The following is a 13,652-nucleotide window of genomic DNA, read 5'->3' as shown; positions in this document are numbered from 1 at the left end:
TATATTGTCACAGGAGGGTACAGTCACACAAAAAAGACATTGATAAACCAGCTCTAATTCACTGGTGTGACAGCGAGACTGCTGGGGGGCTATAGCACCTGACACAAAGGGGAGGGCAGGGTTTTGTTCTGCCTGGAGAAGAGGAGGCAAAGGGACTATCTTAATGCTGTCTTCAATTACCTAATGGGTAGTTGAAGAGTAGGTGGAAGCCAGATGTTTTTTTCAGAGGTACACAGCAACAGAAAGAGGAAATAGATATAACCTGCAGCAAGGGAAATTATTTTAAGATCTAAGGAAACAAAGTTCTTTGCAGCAAAGATGGCCAAACACTCGAGTGGTACCCAGAGGCTGTGAAATCCCTGTCTGTGTAGGGATGCAAAATGTCACTGGATGACCTCTGAGCAACCAAATGTACTTTTGAAGCTGGTGCTGTTTTTACTGGACACTTAGACCAGGTGATTTCCAGCACTCCCTTCTGACATAAATCATTCTGGCATTCTCTGACAATGCTTCAAACATAAATTCCATTAACAACTATTATAATGTGTATTCAAAGTCCATTAATGGAGTGCTGCAAATAGGTGTCGCTTTTGCTATTTATGTCTATGGCCTTTGTCATCTTCCTGACCTTAGAATATCTACTTACCATTTTGTCTTTTCTGCAGTGAAGGGAGTACCTAACCTGCTATCTCTAGAAATATAAAGGAGGGTACTAAGAGATCTTCACAATTCAGGAAGGTGTGAAAAAGACTCATTTCACTTTCTTTATGCAGGGAGATGACAAAAAGTACTTTTGTATGACAGGAAAATAAAGCTTGAAATAGCTTTCTACCTGAAAAATACTGTTTTCAGGGTGCTAGGTTTTTCTGTGTTTTTCTCTCCCTTTTTCTCTAGTACAAGGCATGCTGGTAAATCAGAATCTGCATGTGTCTTCACACAGAATCACAGAACGTTCGGAGTTGGAAGGGACCTCGAAAAATCATCTAGTCCAACCTTCCTGCATGAGCAGGATCACCTAGACTAAATCACACAGGAACCCATCCAGGCGGGTTTTGAGTGTCTCCAGAGAAGGAGACTCCACAGCCTCTGTGGGCAGTCTGTGCCAGTGCTCCATCACCCTCACAGTGAAAAAGTTCTTCCTGATATTCGCATGGAACTTCCTATGCTCTGGCTTGCACCCATTGCCCCTTGTCCTGTTGCTGGCATGTGTCTTAAGAAGGTACCATGCGGAGAAGCACTGGCACGTGTACATCAACATCCAAAAATATGTCCTCCCAGTGCATCTTAAAACCACATGTGAGGGAAAGGGTGGCTCTGCTGAAAGCCCTGTGTTCCTGCAGAAGTCGATGCCTGGGTCTGTGGGACAGCAGGCAGCCGCCATCCTCTCTGTACTTTCTGCTCTGCCTTCTGCAGGGCAGCATTTCGATATTCAGTGAAGTTTTGCAGCATGAACTTTACCCCATGTGAGACCTCGGAAGGGACTAAGCAAAAAACAAAAAAAAAAAAAAAAAAAAAAAGCTGCTTCTCTTTTGGCTGACCAGGCAAAAGTGTTATTCTCCTGCTACTGTGCAAGTAAATAAAACAGCATGAAGATATGAAGGCTAGAACATTTGGGGGAAAAAAAAAAGTGATATTAATAGCATTTCTGAACAATTTCAATCTGTTCTCTGAGGCAGCTGAGGGACTTGGTAACAGTTGGGAGTTGCATTTGGTGGTCATCAGAAATTTACACTGGCATGTCCTACCATGTACATAGGATTTTTTTTTTGGAGGGGGAGGGGAGTTGATATTATTTGGCAACAACTCTGAAGTATTCATTGGAAAAAAACCTTGGCTCAGCATTGCAAAAGAGCTAACAGTATTTTTTTCCTCCAAATATTTATTTCACTGCCGATTGTTTTGTTGTAATTATTCCACTGATAGCTTATTATTATTTGTCTATAACCTCAGAGCTGCAATTTCAGTTTCTAACAGAATTTTGCATTAGTCTCTGCTCTGCTGCAGAACAAATAAAGTAACTTTTTATTTTTTTATGAAGCGGTCTCTAACTTCAAGAACCTCATTATTTTGATGAAAAGTTCAGTGCAACCTTTTGTAAATGTGTTAAAATGTGTTACCCTGCAAGGACAGGAGTGCTCAGACCCATTTTAATTTCAGATACAATACTATATTTATAAATATGAATATGATGCAAAACGTTAAGTGGAGAGAAAACAAAGCAATGATATCTGAGGGTTTCATACATTGTGCTTTCTTAACATAAAAACAATACAGAGGTGTTTCTGTGCTGATGCAGAATAGCAGAAATGGAAATCCTGTTTTGGCAGCTCTTTCTAACGCTGCATTGTTCCCTGTGGAGCATGGTTCCCTGCTCTGATTGCTCCAGTTCTGAATGACTCAGTTTCCACATTTCCTTAAAAGATTACTCAGTCTGTTGAATAGCTTCAGGACCGTTTTGCTGAGAATCTGTTTCCATATCCAGTTTCATCCAATTAATTCTAGTGATTTGTAACAGTTCTGAATTACTTTGTTTTTATTGTTTTACTGTCTTTGTTTTGGTATTGTCAGTGCTGTATAGGAGCTCTTTATGGACCAGGAATACTCCACCTCCAAACCTGATGTATTAGTTCATTACACATGAAGCCAAAAATTATTGGGTCCTTTCTACATAAATGTTGTACTGCGTATTTTTATCCATTCTGCTTTTCTTCCCTTATCACCTGTCAAATAACATCTTTTCACAGAATTTCAAGTATGCCAGTAGAAACCTGCTCTGGAATGGCTTTCTCCCAGTTACTTTACCTATCCTTTTCTGGGCCAAATCTCTTCTAGGCTTGGGTTTTTTAATAATTTCATTGCACAGGCTTACATATATAACATGGTGCTATGCTGACGTGACGAGCAGCATGAGACAGAGTCAGAATGGGATAACAGTGTTGGGATACTGAGGTGCTAGGGGAAATGGGATGAATGATTCGTTAGTTCACTACTGTCAATAAAGGGTCAATGTTCAAGGAATTAGAGGGCTGATAGTGTGCCAACTTCTGGATAAGAAATAAAACAAAAGCCCTGACCGAAACCTGTTTGTGGTTATTAAAGTTTCCATGGCTCTGTTCCAATACTAACATACAATTTTGAAATCCTGGCAAAATTCAAATTGACTTATTTACATTCTGCCTCCCCATATTTCCTATTATTGTATAACACATTCTCGTTACTTAATTGCTGTGTAATGTCCTGTGATGCTAAGCAGGTGCTGCTGCTGTTTTGTGTTCGGGAACATGACCTAAATGTAATGTAAACCTGTAGTTTAACAAATCACCTGCAACTAACCTCTGATTCCTTTTTGTATTGCTTATATTCATTCAGCCTAATACCATTTCAGGAGTATCTTCCTAAACTTATTTACATTCCTTTTTAACACTTACACAGCCACACGATAAAGTTTCCTTCTCAAGTATGGTTGTAAAGTCATGGTGTATGCCTACATGGACAAATCTACTAAAAATCCTTAGGACTTTTGAGGCACAGAAATAAAAACACCAAGAAAATAGTCACATACAGTATTCTTCTTCCTTGATCTAAGAAAATTTATTCTTCACTTCTATGATTTAATCAAATTACTAAAGCAAGAACTTTATTGTAAATAGATCATTAAAATCAGAAAATATTTAATGATTCAAGTGAATCTCTGTCTTGTTTCTGTCTGCCAGGACGTTTATCTGAGCAGGACTTGGCATTTGAGGACTCCGTAAGTGTTTCTTAAACTCTCCTACTTGTCTCTGTTGGCAAAAGGAGAGCAGCACATATCACATTCTGGTTGCTGACCAAACCAAGACAGAAAACTGTAAGGAGAGATATCCTAAAGAGTGTTCCTTCTAATATACATGTGTAAATAACCTTGGGCTATATTGAAGAAGATTAAGGAGAAATTGAAGAGTCCAAGGTCAACTATAAGTTAAAATTCCTCAGTTCTATTTAACAGCACAGACACCTAAATTCTCCAAGTATCTTTAATATGCACCACAGCCTCATAATTGTTGTCTTGCACACACCAAAACCCAGCCAAGGAGATCATCTCCAATCATCTTCTATCTGCTGTGTAAGGGCCCAAAGGCACCCAGGCTATAGACATACACGTTGTCTAAAACTGCCAGTTTCGGAACCCAACCATAGCACAATGTTGGGTGCTCTTCGATTTGCAGTGCCACATTTTTTTTTTCTTCCCATCTTTAAAGGGAACCCGGGATGAAACTGCCTTCCCAAGACATGGGAAATTCGGTTGAGAAATGGTCTGGGAAAACGGTTGGCTACCACCAGCGCTAAATGTCCTGCTGTGCTGGCTGGTGACAACTGAAGCAGTACTGAGCTCTGGTGGTCCTCTTGTCCTTTTTTCAATCGGACTTGTTCAGACTGGAAGACTTCAGGGCAGGAACCATCGCCGTGCTTTTAATCCATCATTAAAAATTTGACTTTCTTTATACTTGAAGATGATAGTGAAGGAGGGGGAAGAGTTTAGTTTCTTTATTTGTAATAAAGTAAGAGAAAAAAGTGATCAAATGCAGTGGGAAGTGGAGAGGAAACTCCCCGTATCTTTCACCTCTAATGTTATGAATAACCTCTTTCCTGCCTTTACTGTAGGATTTGATAGATGGTTTCAATGTGACTGTAAACCTTCTTATTCCTTAATAAAACAATATTAAAAACGCCCAAGCTTTCAGGACCAGTGAGTTAGAAAAAATGTTAAAATCCTGCTAGTGTGTGTTTAGAGCTCAATTTGACTGAAAAAATCCATTCCTTCTCAGCAAGGTTAACACTGAAAGAGATCTATACCACGTCTCAATAAATGTATTCTCCACTTGTGCTTTCAAAAACAGTACGGATGAGACGGAAGTTTTCAAAGCTAAAAAACATTTGCAAATTTAAATGCTGCATAGGTTTTCTTTATGACAGTGTGCAACCATTACAATGTGGAGTGGGCTCATGTAACAGTCCAGTTTGCTGTCTGCCAGTAAGGCTTACACAACTTGGCTTTTAAAAATGAAAGAAGAGAGGTTGTAATATTTATGATTCTTTAAATCAACAACTGTACAGAAAAAGATTGTTCCTGAGAAAGTTCCGACTAGTCTGGAATTTCACAACAGCACTAACCCTTCTATCACTTATTAATAAACTTAGTGCCTAAAGGCTCCAATTAGGTATTAGAACACAGTGATAACAGGCAGTGTAAATGTGCAATACAAATCTTCCCTCAGGGACTATAATACACCATGGTTTTAAAAAAAATAGTTATTTCTTAACATGGCTTTACAGCCATGGCAGACTATTGCTAACTTTGGCCTAGATCCTGCAATGAAAATGTGCATTGCGAGTCTCCACCAAGTAAGAGAAGGCAAGGAACGTGCTCTTTTTGTAAAAACCCATGAAAAAAGCAAGTCCATGTTACAGATTGGATTGTTTGTTCACTTTCAACAAAAAAACAGGGTAGTTTGCAGCTGATGCTGAAAATCTACCCTAAGTGTTGCTAATCCTATCACAAGCTACTAGAAAGCCAGAGTGCCATAACAACGCACAAATACAAGTAGAAAAGAGAGAAATGTGCTCGTTGACCTGGATGATGATGCAGTCTTTGATTACTGCTCAGACCTTTGATTTAGGTCATGTCCACAGCATTATCAGAGGTGTCTGAAGCCAGCTAACTGCACAGGCCCTCCCTGATGGTAGCGGCCCATCAGCACAGAGCTGTCTGGGGGACTGTCCCATCTCCTGGTCTGCACTGACCTTTGTCCAAGGCCTGGAAGTCCTTTCCCACCGCCATAGGTGTGAACAGCACTTCACACACACGTTTCTCAGGAGCAGTAGGAAAGATGTCTAGTTTCAAAACTGGATTCCCGACCCGTGTAATTTTTTCCAGCTCCCGATTTTCCAACCTGTGCCAAGGCTGGTCGCACCCTCTGTGCACCGCATCTCGTCCTTGGCATATCTTCCCCCCGCCTCCCTCAGCTGCCGGACACCCAAAGCGACCTGAAAGCACCGCGGTTAGCGCAGGTAGCAGCCGTGCACGGAACGCCTCTGGTCCGCCGCTGACAGCGGGGCGCGGAGGCGGCCCCGGACCCGGGGAGGGGGGGAGGTGGCGGAAGGAGGGGGGCTTGCTGCGCGCCGCGGGGTCCGCCCAGCGCTGCCGCTGCACGGGCTGCGGCAGGAAAGGAGCGGCGGCTCCTCGAAGAAGGAGGAGGAGGAGGAAGAAGGAGGGGGGTGTCCCCTCCGAGCGGAGCCGGCCGCAGCGAGAGGCGCGGCGAGGCGGGGCGGGGTGGGCGCAGGAGGCGTGGAGGGGACCGCGGAGCGGCGCGGAGCGGCGCGTGCCATGCGCGGTGCGGAGCGGCGAGCGCGGCAGCTGGCGGTTCGCTCGCTGGCTCAGCATGCGCGGGCTGTGCCGCCGCCTCTGCCTGGTCGCCGCCGTGCTGGGGCTGTGCGGGGGCAGCAGGAACTGCCCCGACCTCATCGTGGACCGCTGCCTCTGCGCCGCCGAGCGCGCCAAGGGGCCCGGCCGCCCGGCCCTCCGCATCAAAGTGGTCTGCAGCGGCGGCGACTTGGTGGAAACTTTGCAGCCCGCCGTGCTGCCCAACCGCACCGTGTCCCTGTGAGTACGGCCCGCGGGGGGCAGCGCGGCCGCGGGGGCAGCGCGCACCTGGCTGCGGCCGCCCCGGGATTCCCCTCCGCAGGAGGCGCTGGCGCGGGGCGGGGGATGCCCCGAAGGAGTGGGGTGCGGGGGGGAAACGCGGAGCCCTGGATGCGGGGGGACCTCTCGGTGCGGCTGTGCCCGCCGCCTCAGGAGTGGGCAGCACCGCTCCGCGCAGATTATAACCCTGGCCCGGCTTTTAAAAAGTATGTGAGAGTTTGGAGTTGTGTTGTTGTTGTTTTTTTTTTTTTTTTGTTCTCAGTTTGGAAACTCTTGCTGGCGTTTGGTCGAGCTGGGGAAGCTGGGCTTACCCTGATGTAAATTGCATGCTGCTGTGTATGGTGGTTTGGAAAATGTCAGTGCTAGCAGAACTGATGGAGCTCGCTGGTGCACCTTTCCCCCAGCGACGGGATGGGCTCAAACTATCCGGGCAATAAATGAATGGTATCGGTAATGGTAAACTGCCTTCTGGAGTTCTGTGTAATTAACTGGCTTCCCCCTTCTCCCTCGTCTCCTCTAAATAAAGTTTGGAATTTGACGTCTTCTTTTTTTTAAAGAACAGTTTGCGTACAACCGTTTGAAACTACCAGTATTGTTCTGAGTTGCCTGGTCATTGAAAATGACTCAAGCTTTAGTGTTTTGCTTCAAGCTCTCCCCCCAGTCACTTGGAAATAGGTTGTGATGTTTTGCAGCCTGTTGCGCATACCTAAACTTGAATAAATGGTATGTATTGTAGTTAAAACAGGGGAACTTTGTGTCATTAAGTATAGGTGAAAATAACGTCCCTGTAACGGACCCAAGCAGTAATAGCTCTGTGACATTTAGCCTTTAGATCGTGCACATATCAACAGATCTTTTACTGTTGAATTTAGCTCTGCTGACAGTTCCTGCTGTGAACATCTCCACTGTTCCCTGCGTTTTCTTTAAGTCAAGGCTTTTAGGAGACAACTGATAAAGATAGTAATTTGTAACATCTGGGAGCTTGTGCTTGTAAACGTACAGATGTGCTGCGTACGCTTCAGTTAATTTTTAGCTATAGCTGTTGAGTGCCTTGATGCTGATTAGCTGTATGCTGATTATTCATTTGGGAACTTTTGCTTGTTAATATACAAGATATAATAACTATGCTTTCTGCTAAATTTTAATAGGCTGTTTTCGAATAAAATTACTACACCACATAAGTTTTGTCCTAGGTGATAAATTCGCTGCTGGCTTTGTAGTTTATATAACTGGCTGTATAGTTATAGGTTGTACTTCCCTCAGAAGTATAAAATGTCAACATCTTGGGCTGAGCCATGCAGAAGTCTGTATCCACTGTAATGAAAAGAAGTTGAATTGGAAACAGAAGTGAGAAAAGATGAATGGGGGAGGTGGTGCATCAGAAGTGCTAGGTGGGAGGATTTGTTCACATAGACATATGGTTCAAGGCACCAGTAGCAAACTTGCTACTGACACCCTAAACACTCATGTTTCAGGTAACACTCATGAGCCATAGAAACATACTGTGTTAGTTTTTTTTTTTTTAAACTTAATTACAAATAGCCATTTAACGTGAGAGCTGATTAGCTGTCCTCAGTTGATATAAACATACAAACCATTGTTTTTTGTTGATAAGTACAGTACCATGTATAACCTAAACTTACCCATCCCTCTTACACTCAGTCTTGTCTTTTATTCTCAGTAAGTAAATTTAAGGCTAAATCTTGACTATGAAAAGGAAAAAATGTTTAAAATCTGTATTAGGGATATAATAATTTTCAGTAGCTGAAACAGAGATAATTTGAATGTGTCAAAGATTTTCTGTGAGAAACTCTTAGTGAAATTAAATTACACTTGTGAGATTTGGCCAGCTGCAGGAAATAATGATAAAGAGCTCAAACATGAGAGCTCATACATTTGTTTTTGTAACTGTGTGGAAGACTTGGGCAAAAGAGAATATTCTAGTAGACACTGCCTGCTTCCATTCAGTTTTATGGGCCCACAGAGAGGGAGCGAGAATGCTTTAACATATGGAACATCACCTTTTGGATTGCTTTGACAATTAAGAAATATAGAAGTAAATGAAGGACTGTGTATTCAGATGCAGTAGCACTGTAATGAAACAATGTAACAGAGTTCTGGGATTTTTTTTTTGGCAGATGAAGTAATCTTTGCATATGTATCAATTGTGCAGGGATGCTGTTTTGTTTTGGAGGGGAAGATAGCAACTGAATTCTTCTAACTGTTCTACAGAGATGAGAGAGGAATTACCTCTGCTGTATTTCTTAAGCTGTTGGGAGCTGAAGCTGTGGATGTGTTACCTTGTGTTTACCTGTTAGGTGATGTTGCTTATCAGCGACTTTAAAGGGGTTATGATGTAAGAAGTTATGATTTGCTAGTTTAATGTGTCTTTCATCTAAGTGACCATGGACCTTGCTTGAGGGTGAGAATTTAGGCTTCTTATGGCATATATGTACTAAAAGTATTGCTACTGAAAATACTTCTGGCATAGGCACAGTGACTATAAACTAGTGTGAAGTCACTGAGGAAATGCTTATTTTTGACAGTTTGGGACCAATTATTTCCAGCTTATCAGGTGGGGAAGTTTGCACAGTTTCTGGGGAAGTTTCTCTGAAATTGTAGGAACACTAGAGCTATTCAGTGCGGTCTGAATGCTCCCAATAATAAACAATCACACTAGAAATAAAAATCTAAATATAAGCTGATAAAGCAACTATCCCTTCCTCTTTATTTTATATTAAAAAACAATACCAACACTCCCTCCTTCTTCTCTTTTTTTCTGGACTCTGATTCACTGGCTTTATTTAGTATTTTACTGCTTTGGAAATGGGATTCAAGTGCTTGATGTTGATCAAATGAAAAAAACTTAGCTATAGCTTCACAAAATATTTACACGTGTCTTGATAAAAGAAACTAGTCCTTACTAATGTGCAACAGGTATTTTTTTTTCCTTGTATATTGGGGCAAGGGTGGAATAAAGGAGTTACTTTTTTTCAGTTCCTCCCCTCCCATGAAGAACACAGCAACTGAATCACTGATTTGTGGGATCTGTTCTCCCTACTTCGCTCTCAGTAGGTGTGGAAGTGTAAACACAACAAGGAGTTGTCATATCTTTTCAGGATAATATACTTTTCTCAGTTTAGACTTTATGGTTGAATACTTGGGAATACTTATATTGAATCAGTATTTTTAATTTTTTTTCCAATTGTGTGATTGGGTTGTTAAAGTGTAACTGGAGATAAAAAGATTATTTGCAATTTTCTTTCTCTTCTCTGCTAATGGAAATTTCAGTTGTTAAACTTTTGACTGACTTGCTGAAATTTGGGCTATATGGAATATGACAGTAAAAATTGTGCTGCCACTTTTTGCAGTGCAGAAGTCCTACAACTTGAAATTTCAGGAATTAGCAGACTAGATTTCTGGGTTACTCTGTGTAAACAGGCCAGTATGTTGGTAGGCTACTTTCTGTACTTTCTTTTTCTATCAAGTGGTGTTGAAATGTGTATCCTTTTTGTCTTAGACATTGTAATTTCAACGCGTGTTTTGATATCGATGGACAGAATATACTTTGAAGTTAAGGCTATCCAATTTACTCACAGATATACCTATGGAAATCTACTGTTTTAACTGCTATGATAGAAGTGAAGAAAATTTAAGGTAGTGTATGTGTCTCAGCAATTCCTTATCATATAGGACTCTTCATATATTTTTATATCTATGCATTTCTTCTGACCTTGATTTGGACATTGTGTCGAATTCCTCATATTCTCAATTTCAGCGTGAGGCTACGTGACTCCAGTGCTAATCCATAGCCATAATATGTACGCAGAGGTTTTAATTTTCAGAGCACTTTACAAACATTAAGTAGTCTTCTGAAAACAGCATTGTTCCACTTTTTTCTGTCCCCAAATTACTTTGTCACATTAATTTATGTCATGTCTACTGGAATTTATTCAAACTATTATATTACTGTATTTGTTTAATGTCCAGTCTTGTCTTTTATACACCTATATTCAGCTTAGGATTTCCCAATAAGGTTTATTTAATAAAGCATCTTGCTGTAAAAATAGAATGCGAAAGTGTTCTTTATGTCCCAGAGAGCTTAGGGTTGAAGCTAACCAAAGCAAACAAAGCAAGAGTTGAGGAAAGGATGAACAAAAATTACTCTTCAGTAGTTTTATTTCCTCATCTTAAAAGTCATGTCTCTTTCTTTATTGATATGAGATCTCACATAGCATTGCGAATTTGTAAATAATAGCATTATTAAAAAGGTAGGTTAATTCTCCTTCTGAAGGTTTTCACAAACATTTTCATCTTGGTTAGCTTCCTGTGTTCACTCCGAGTGGCAGAAGAAAAGAATAAAAAACAGGTTTCCTGCTCCATTATTTATGTGTGTATACATATTTATACATGCTTTCTCCAAAACTTAAAAAAAAAAAAAAAGCAGAAGCCAGTTTGTTGTTGTGAAAGAAACTCCTAACATAAAGCAAGCTGTCATAAAATACACATAAGACATGGAAGGTCTGGGACAGATGGTTGGGGAGGACAAGATAAAAAAAGAAGAAAAAAACCCCCATTGGAGATGAAAAGTCATTAGATGTTAGTCTAATCTTCCTTACTATGTTATAGATTCTACTAGTGTAGGCATAAAGTAACTGAAAATATTTTGTTATTTCTTGTGAGGGAATATCTGCACCTGAATTCTCTCATCTGCTTGTCAGTAGGAAATGGCAACTTTCTTTGGATGAACCAAATGCATTGGCAATACTGGAAAGTTTAGCATGAGAGGAGAGTAAAAAATTCTGCTAAGGAAAATAGAACTCTTTTTGCAAATAATGTCCAAAATACAAGAAAGGCTGCTTAAATAGTTACCAGTTTAAGTTTGTAAAGTACGCATGTTACGCTGGTTTCTTTCTCTCTTTATTATTATGAGCTGCAAATGTTGTAAGTTAAACCAGTGCCTATATCCTCTGGTCTTCAGTACAACTTGCTTTGAAGAAAGCAGTTTGTTCAGGACAAGACTTTTTGGAAACAGGTGAAATTATTTTACAGTATTGAACAATTCATTATTTTTGTAATTTCATGTAGAAACCAAGTCCTTGGAAATTTGCAGTATTGTGATCTTACATTGAGTTTTATTCCAGAGGTAAAAATAAACTGGTGAGGATAGACAGGAGGATAGTAATGCATCTGAAGGGAGTTTTATCATCTGATGCATATTCAGAAGTACTATGTGAAGTTGGGGTTTTATGTTGTGGTATAATACGTCAGTTGGTCAGCTACTGACCTTGTTTTTGCCTTAACCAGAAAGAGATTTAATCTATGTCACTGGCTTTTTTTTTTTTTTTTTTTTTTTTTTGGTAGGTTGGCCTTATATTCATAAAACCTATTTAATTTCAACTGTCAGAAGGTATGTGTAACAGAAATTTGTTTCTGAAGTGTAGGTATTCTTATCTGCTGCAGTGAGGTAGTGGTGAGGGAGAAGGTGATTTACACCATGTGGAATTTGCCTTAATAGGAAGCTGCATGAGTTGCTGCCCCTTGGGACCAAAGTACTGTCAGCCCTTAAAATGGACTGTTCTTTAAAGGTTTGAAAATGTAGCTCTTCTCTTTTTTTAGAAGGCATGCTGAAATGTTTTCTCAAAGTATATTTTTCTTTCCTTATCCCCTTATAAATATCCTGCCAACATCGTACAATGTGAGGTGAAGAGTGGGGAAAGGACTTTTTAAAAACTGGTCTGCATAGCCAAAAAGAAAGGGCCCAAAGAATGTTGTTAAAATGAAGCTGTAAAGCTTTGATATTATGTACGTTCTCCTTTTTCTACATCTTCAGAGGTTTAAAATCATAAAACTTATTTAATTGCCTGATGCTGTACAACAGCAGGATGATACTAACCCCTGTAACTGGAAGCCCATTTATTCCATAACAGATTCAGAAACTTTACAGGCAGCAGTCAGAGTAACACTGCTTTCTTGTGCAAAGTTCCTCCCCGTTTGGGACCCTCTGTCATCACAGATTTTGTAGCTGTTGGATCCAACCATATTCTGGGTAATCCATCCCTACTTTCCTCACTGCTATCTTTTATCCTGTTTTTATAATACAGAGCTGGCATAAATCTGAACATTAAAGGGCAGAGTTTCTTTACTGTGGCTTGACCAGATGATAGGAAACGTACGTTCACATATATGAAGCTTACACACTTTCTTTGTGCACATCTGAGAGAGCTTTATGTCAGTTTAGTTTTCACTACTTAATAATATTTGACCATGCTTTCAAGAATCACTATTCATGCTATTTGACTTATATTTTTGAAGCAAAATTCCTTGCCAATTTCTAAGCTTCCTCCCTTTCCATCTGCTTGATAGAAAAACAAACCCTCCCAGTAGTAAAGGTGTGCAAAACATGGAAAAGTTGGGTCCCTGCTTCTCTAATCAACTATGATTAACTGTGATCAATCACAAGTTTGCTGTCTAGTCCTAGAATTCCGAAACATTACTTGGCTAAAAAGTCTGTTTTATTTATTATATTAAGAGTTTTTTCCGTCTCCTTTGACAATTGCATAATACAGGGAACACACAGTTCAGGCTTGGTTCTTATTTTTGTGGCAGCATGCCATTCTTCACCCTTCTCTTAAAATCAGTTCCAACTGTGTTTTCATGCCTGAGACTGATTTGTGAGTACTCTGAAGGTATAGTTAGTCATATGGAAACTCCACTTTCACAGTTTCTTTTATAGTCTTACAGACTTGTTGACACTTTCTTTTCTGTACTTCATGGGATATAATCTTATCTGAACAGCAGCATGTCAGATGTATAAACTGTTCTGCCAATAAAGTAAGCACACAATGGTTTATGGGTATTATGCTCATAGACCTATAAATCTTTGCAAAACCCAGAGATTTATTCCTAGATCGTACAGAATTTAGATTTGCTGGTAGCTATGCATAAGTAAGCAAATTCTTTTAAACTGATA

At 40.5% G+C, this 13,652-nt stretch overlaps 1 protein-coding gene across 1 annotated transcript in view; it reads left to right on the top strand.

Moving 5' to 3' along the window:
* Positions 1–6,419: 6,419 nt before the first annotated feature.
* Positions 6,420–13,652, top strand: part of LOC311192813 (adhesion G protein-coupled receptor A3-like) — a gene marked incomplete at both ends in the record, with an annotated part of 265,676 nt that continues 258,443 nt past the window's right edge. The window contains one exon of the mRNA XM_084265407.1: positions 6,420–6,640. Coding sequence (XP_084121533.1) covers positions 6,420–6,640 — 221 coding nt within the window. The remainder of the gene's footprint in view (positions 6,641–13,652) is intronic.

Source organism: Gallinula chloropus (genome assembly GCF_964237585.1).
Source record: "Gallinula chloropus genome assembly, chromosome: 5".
Taxonomy (NCBI): Eukaryota; Metazoa; Chordata; class Aves; order Gruiformes; family Rallidae; genus Gallinula; species Gallinula chloropus.
Note: the sequence above shows the minus strand (reverse complement) of the source record. Positions and strands in the feature narration are given on the sequence as shown.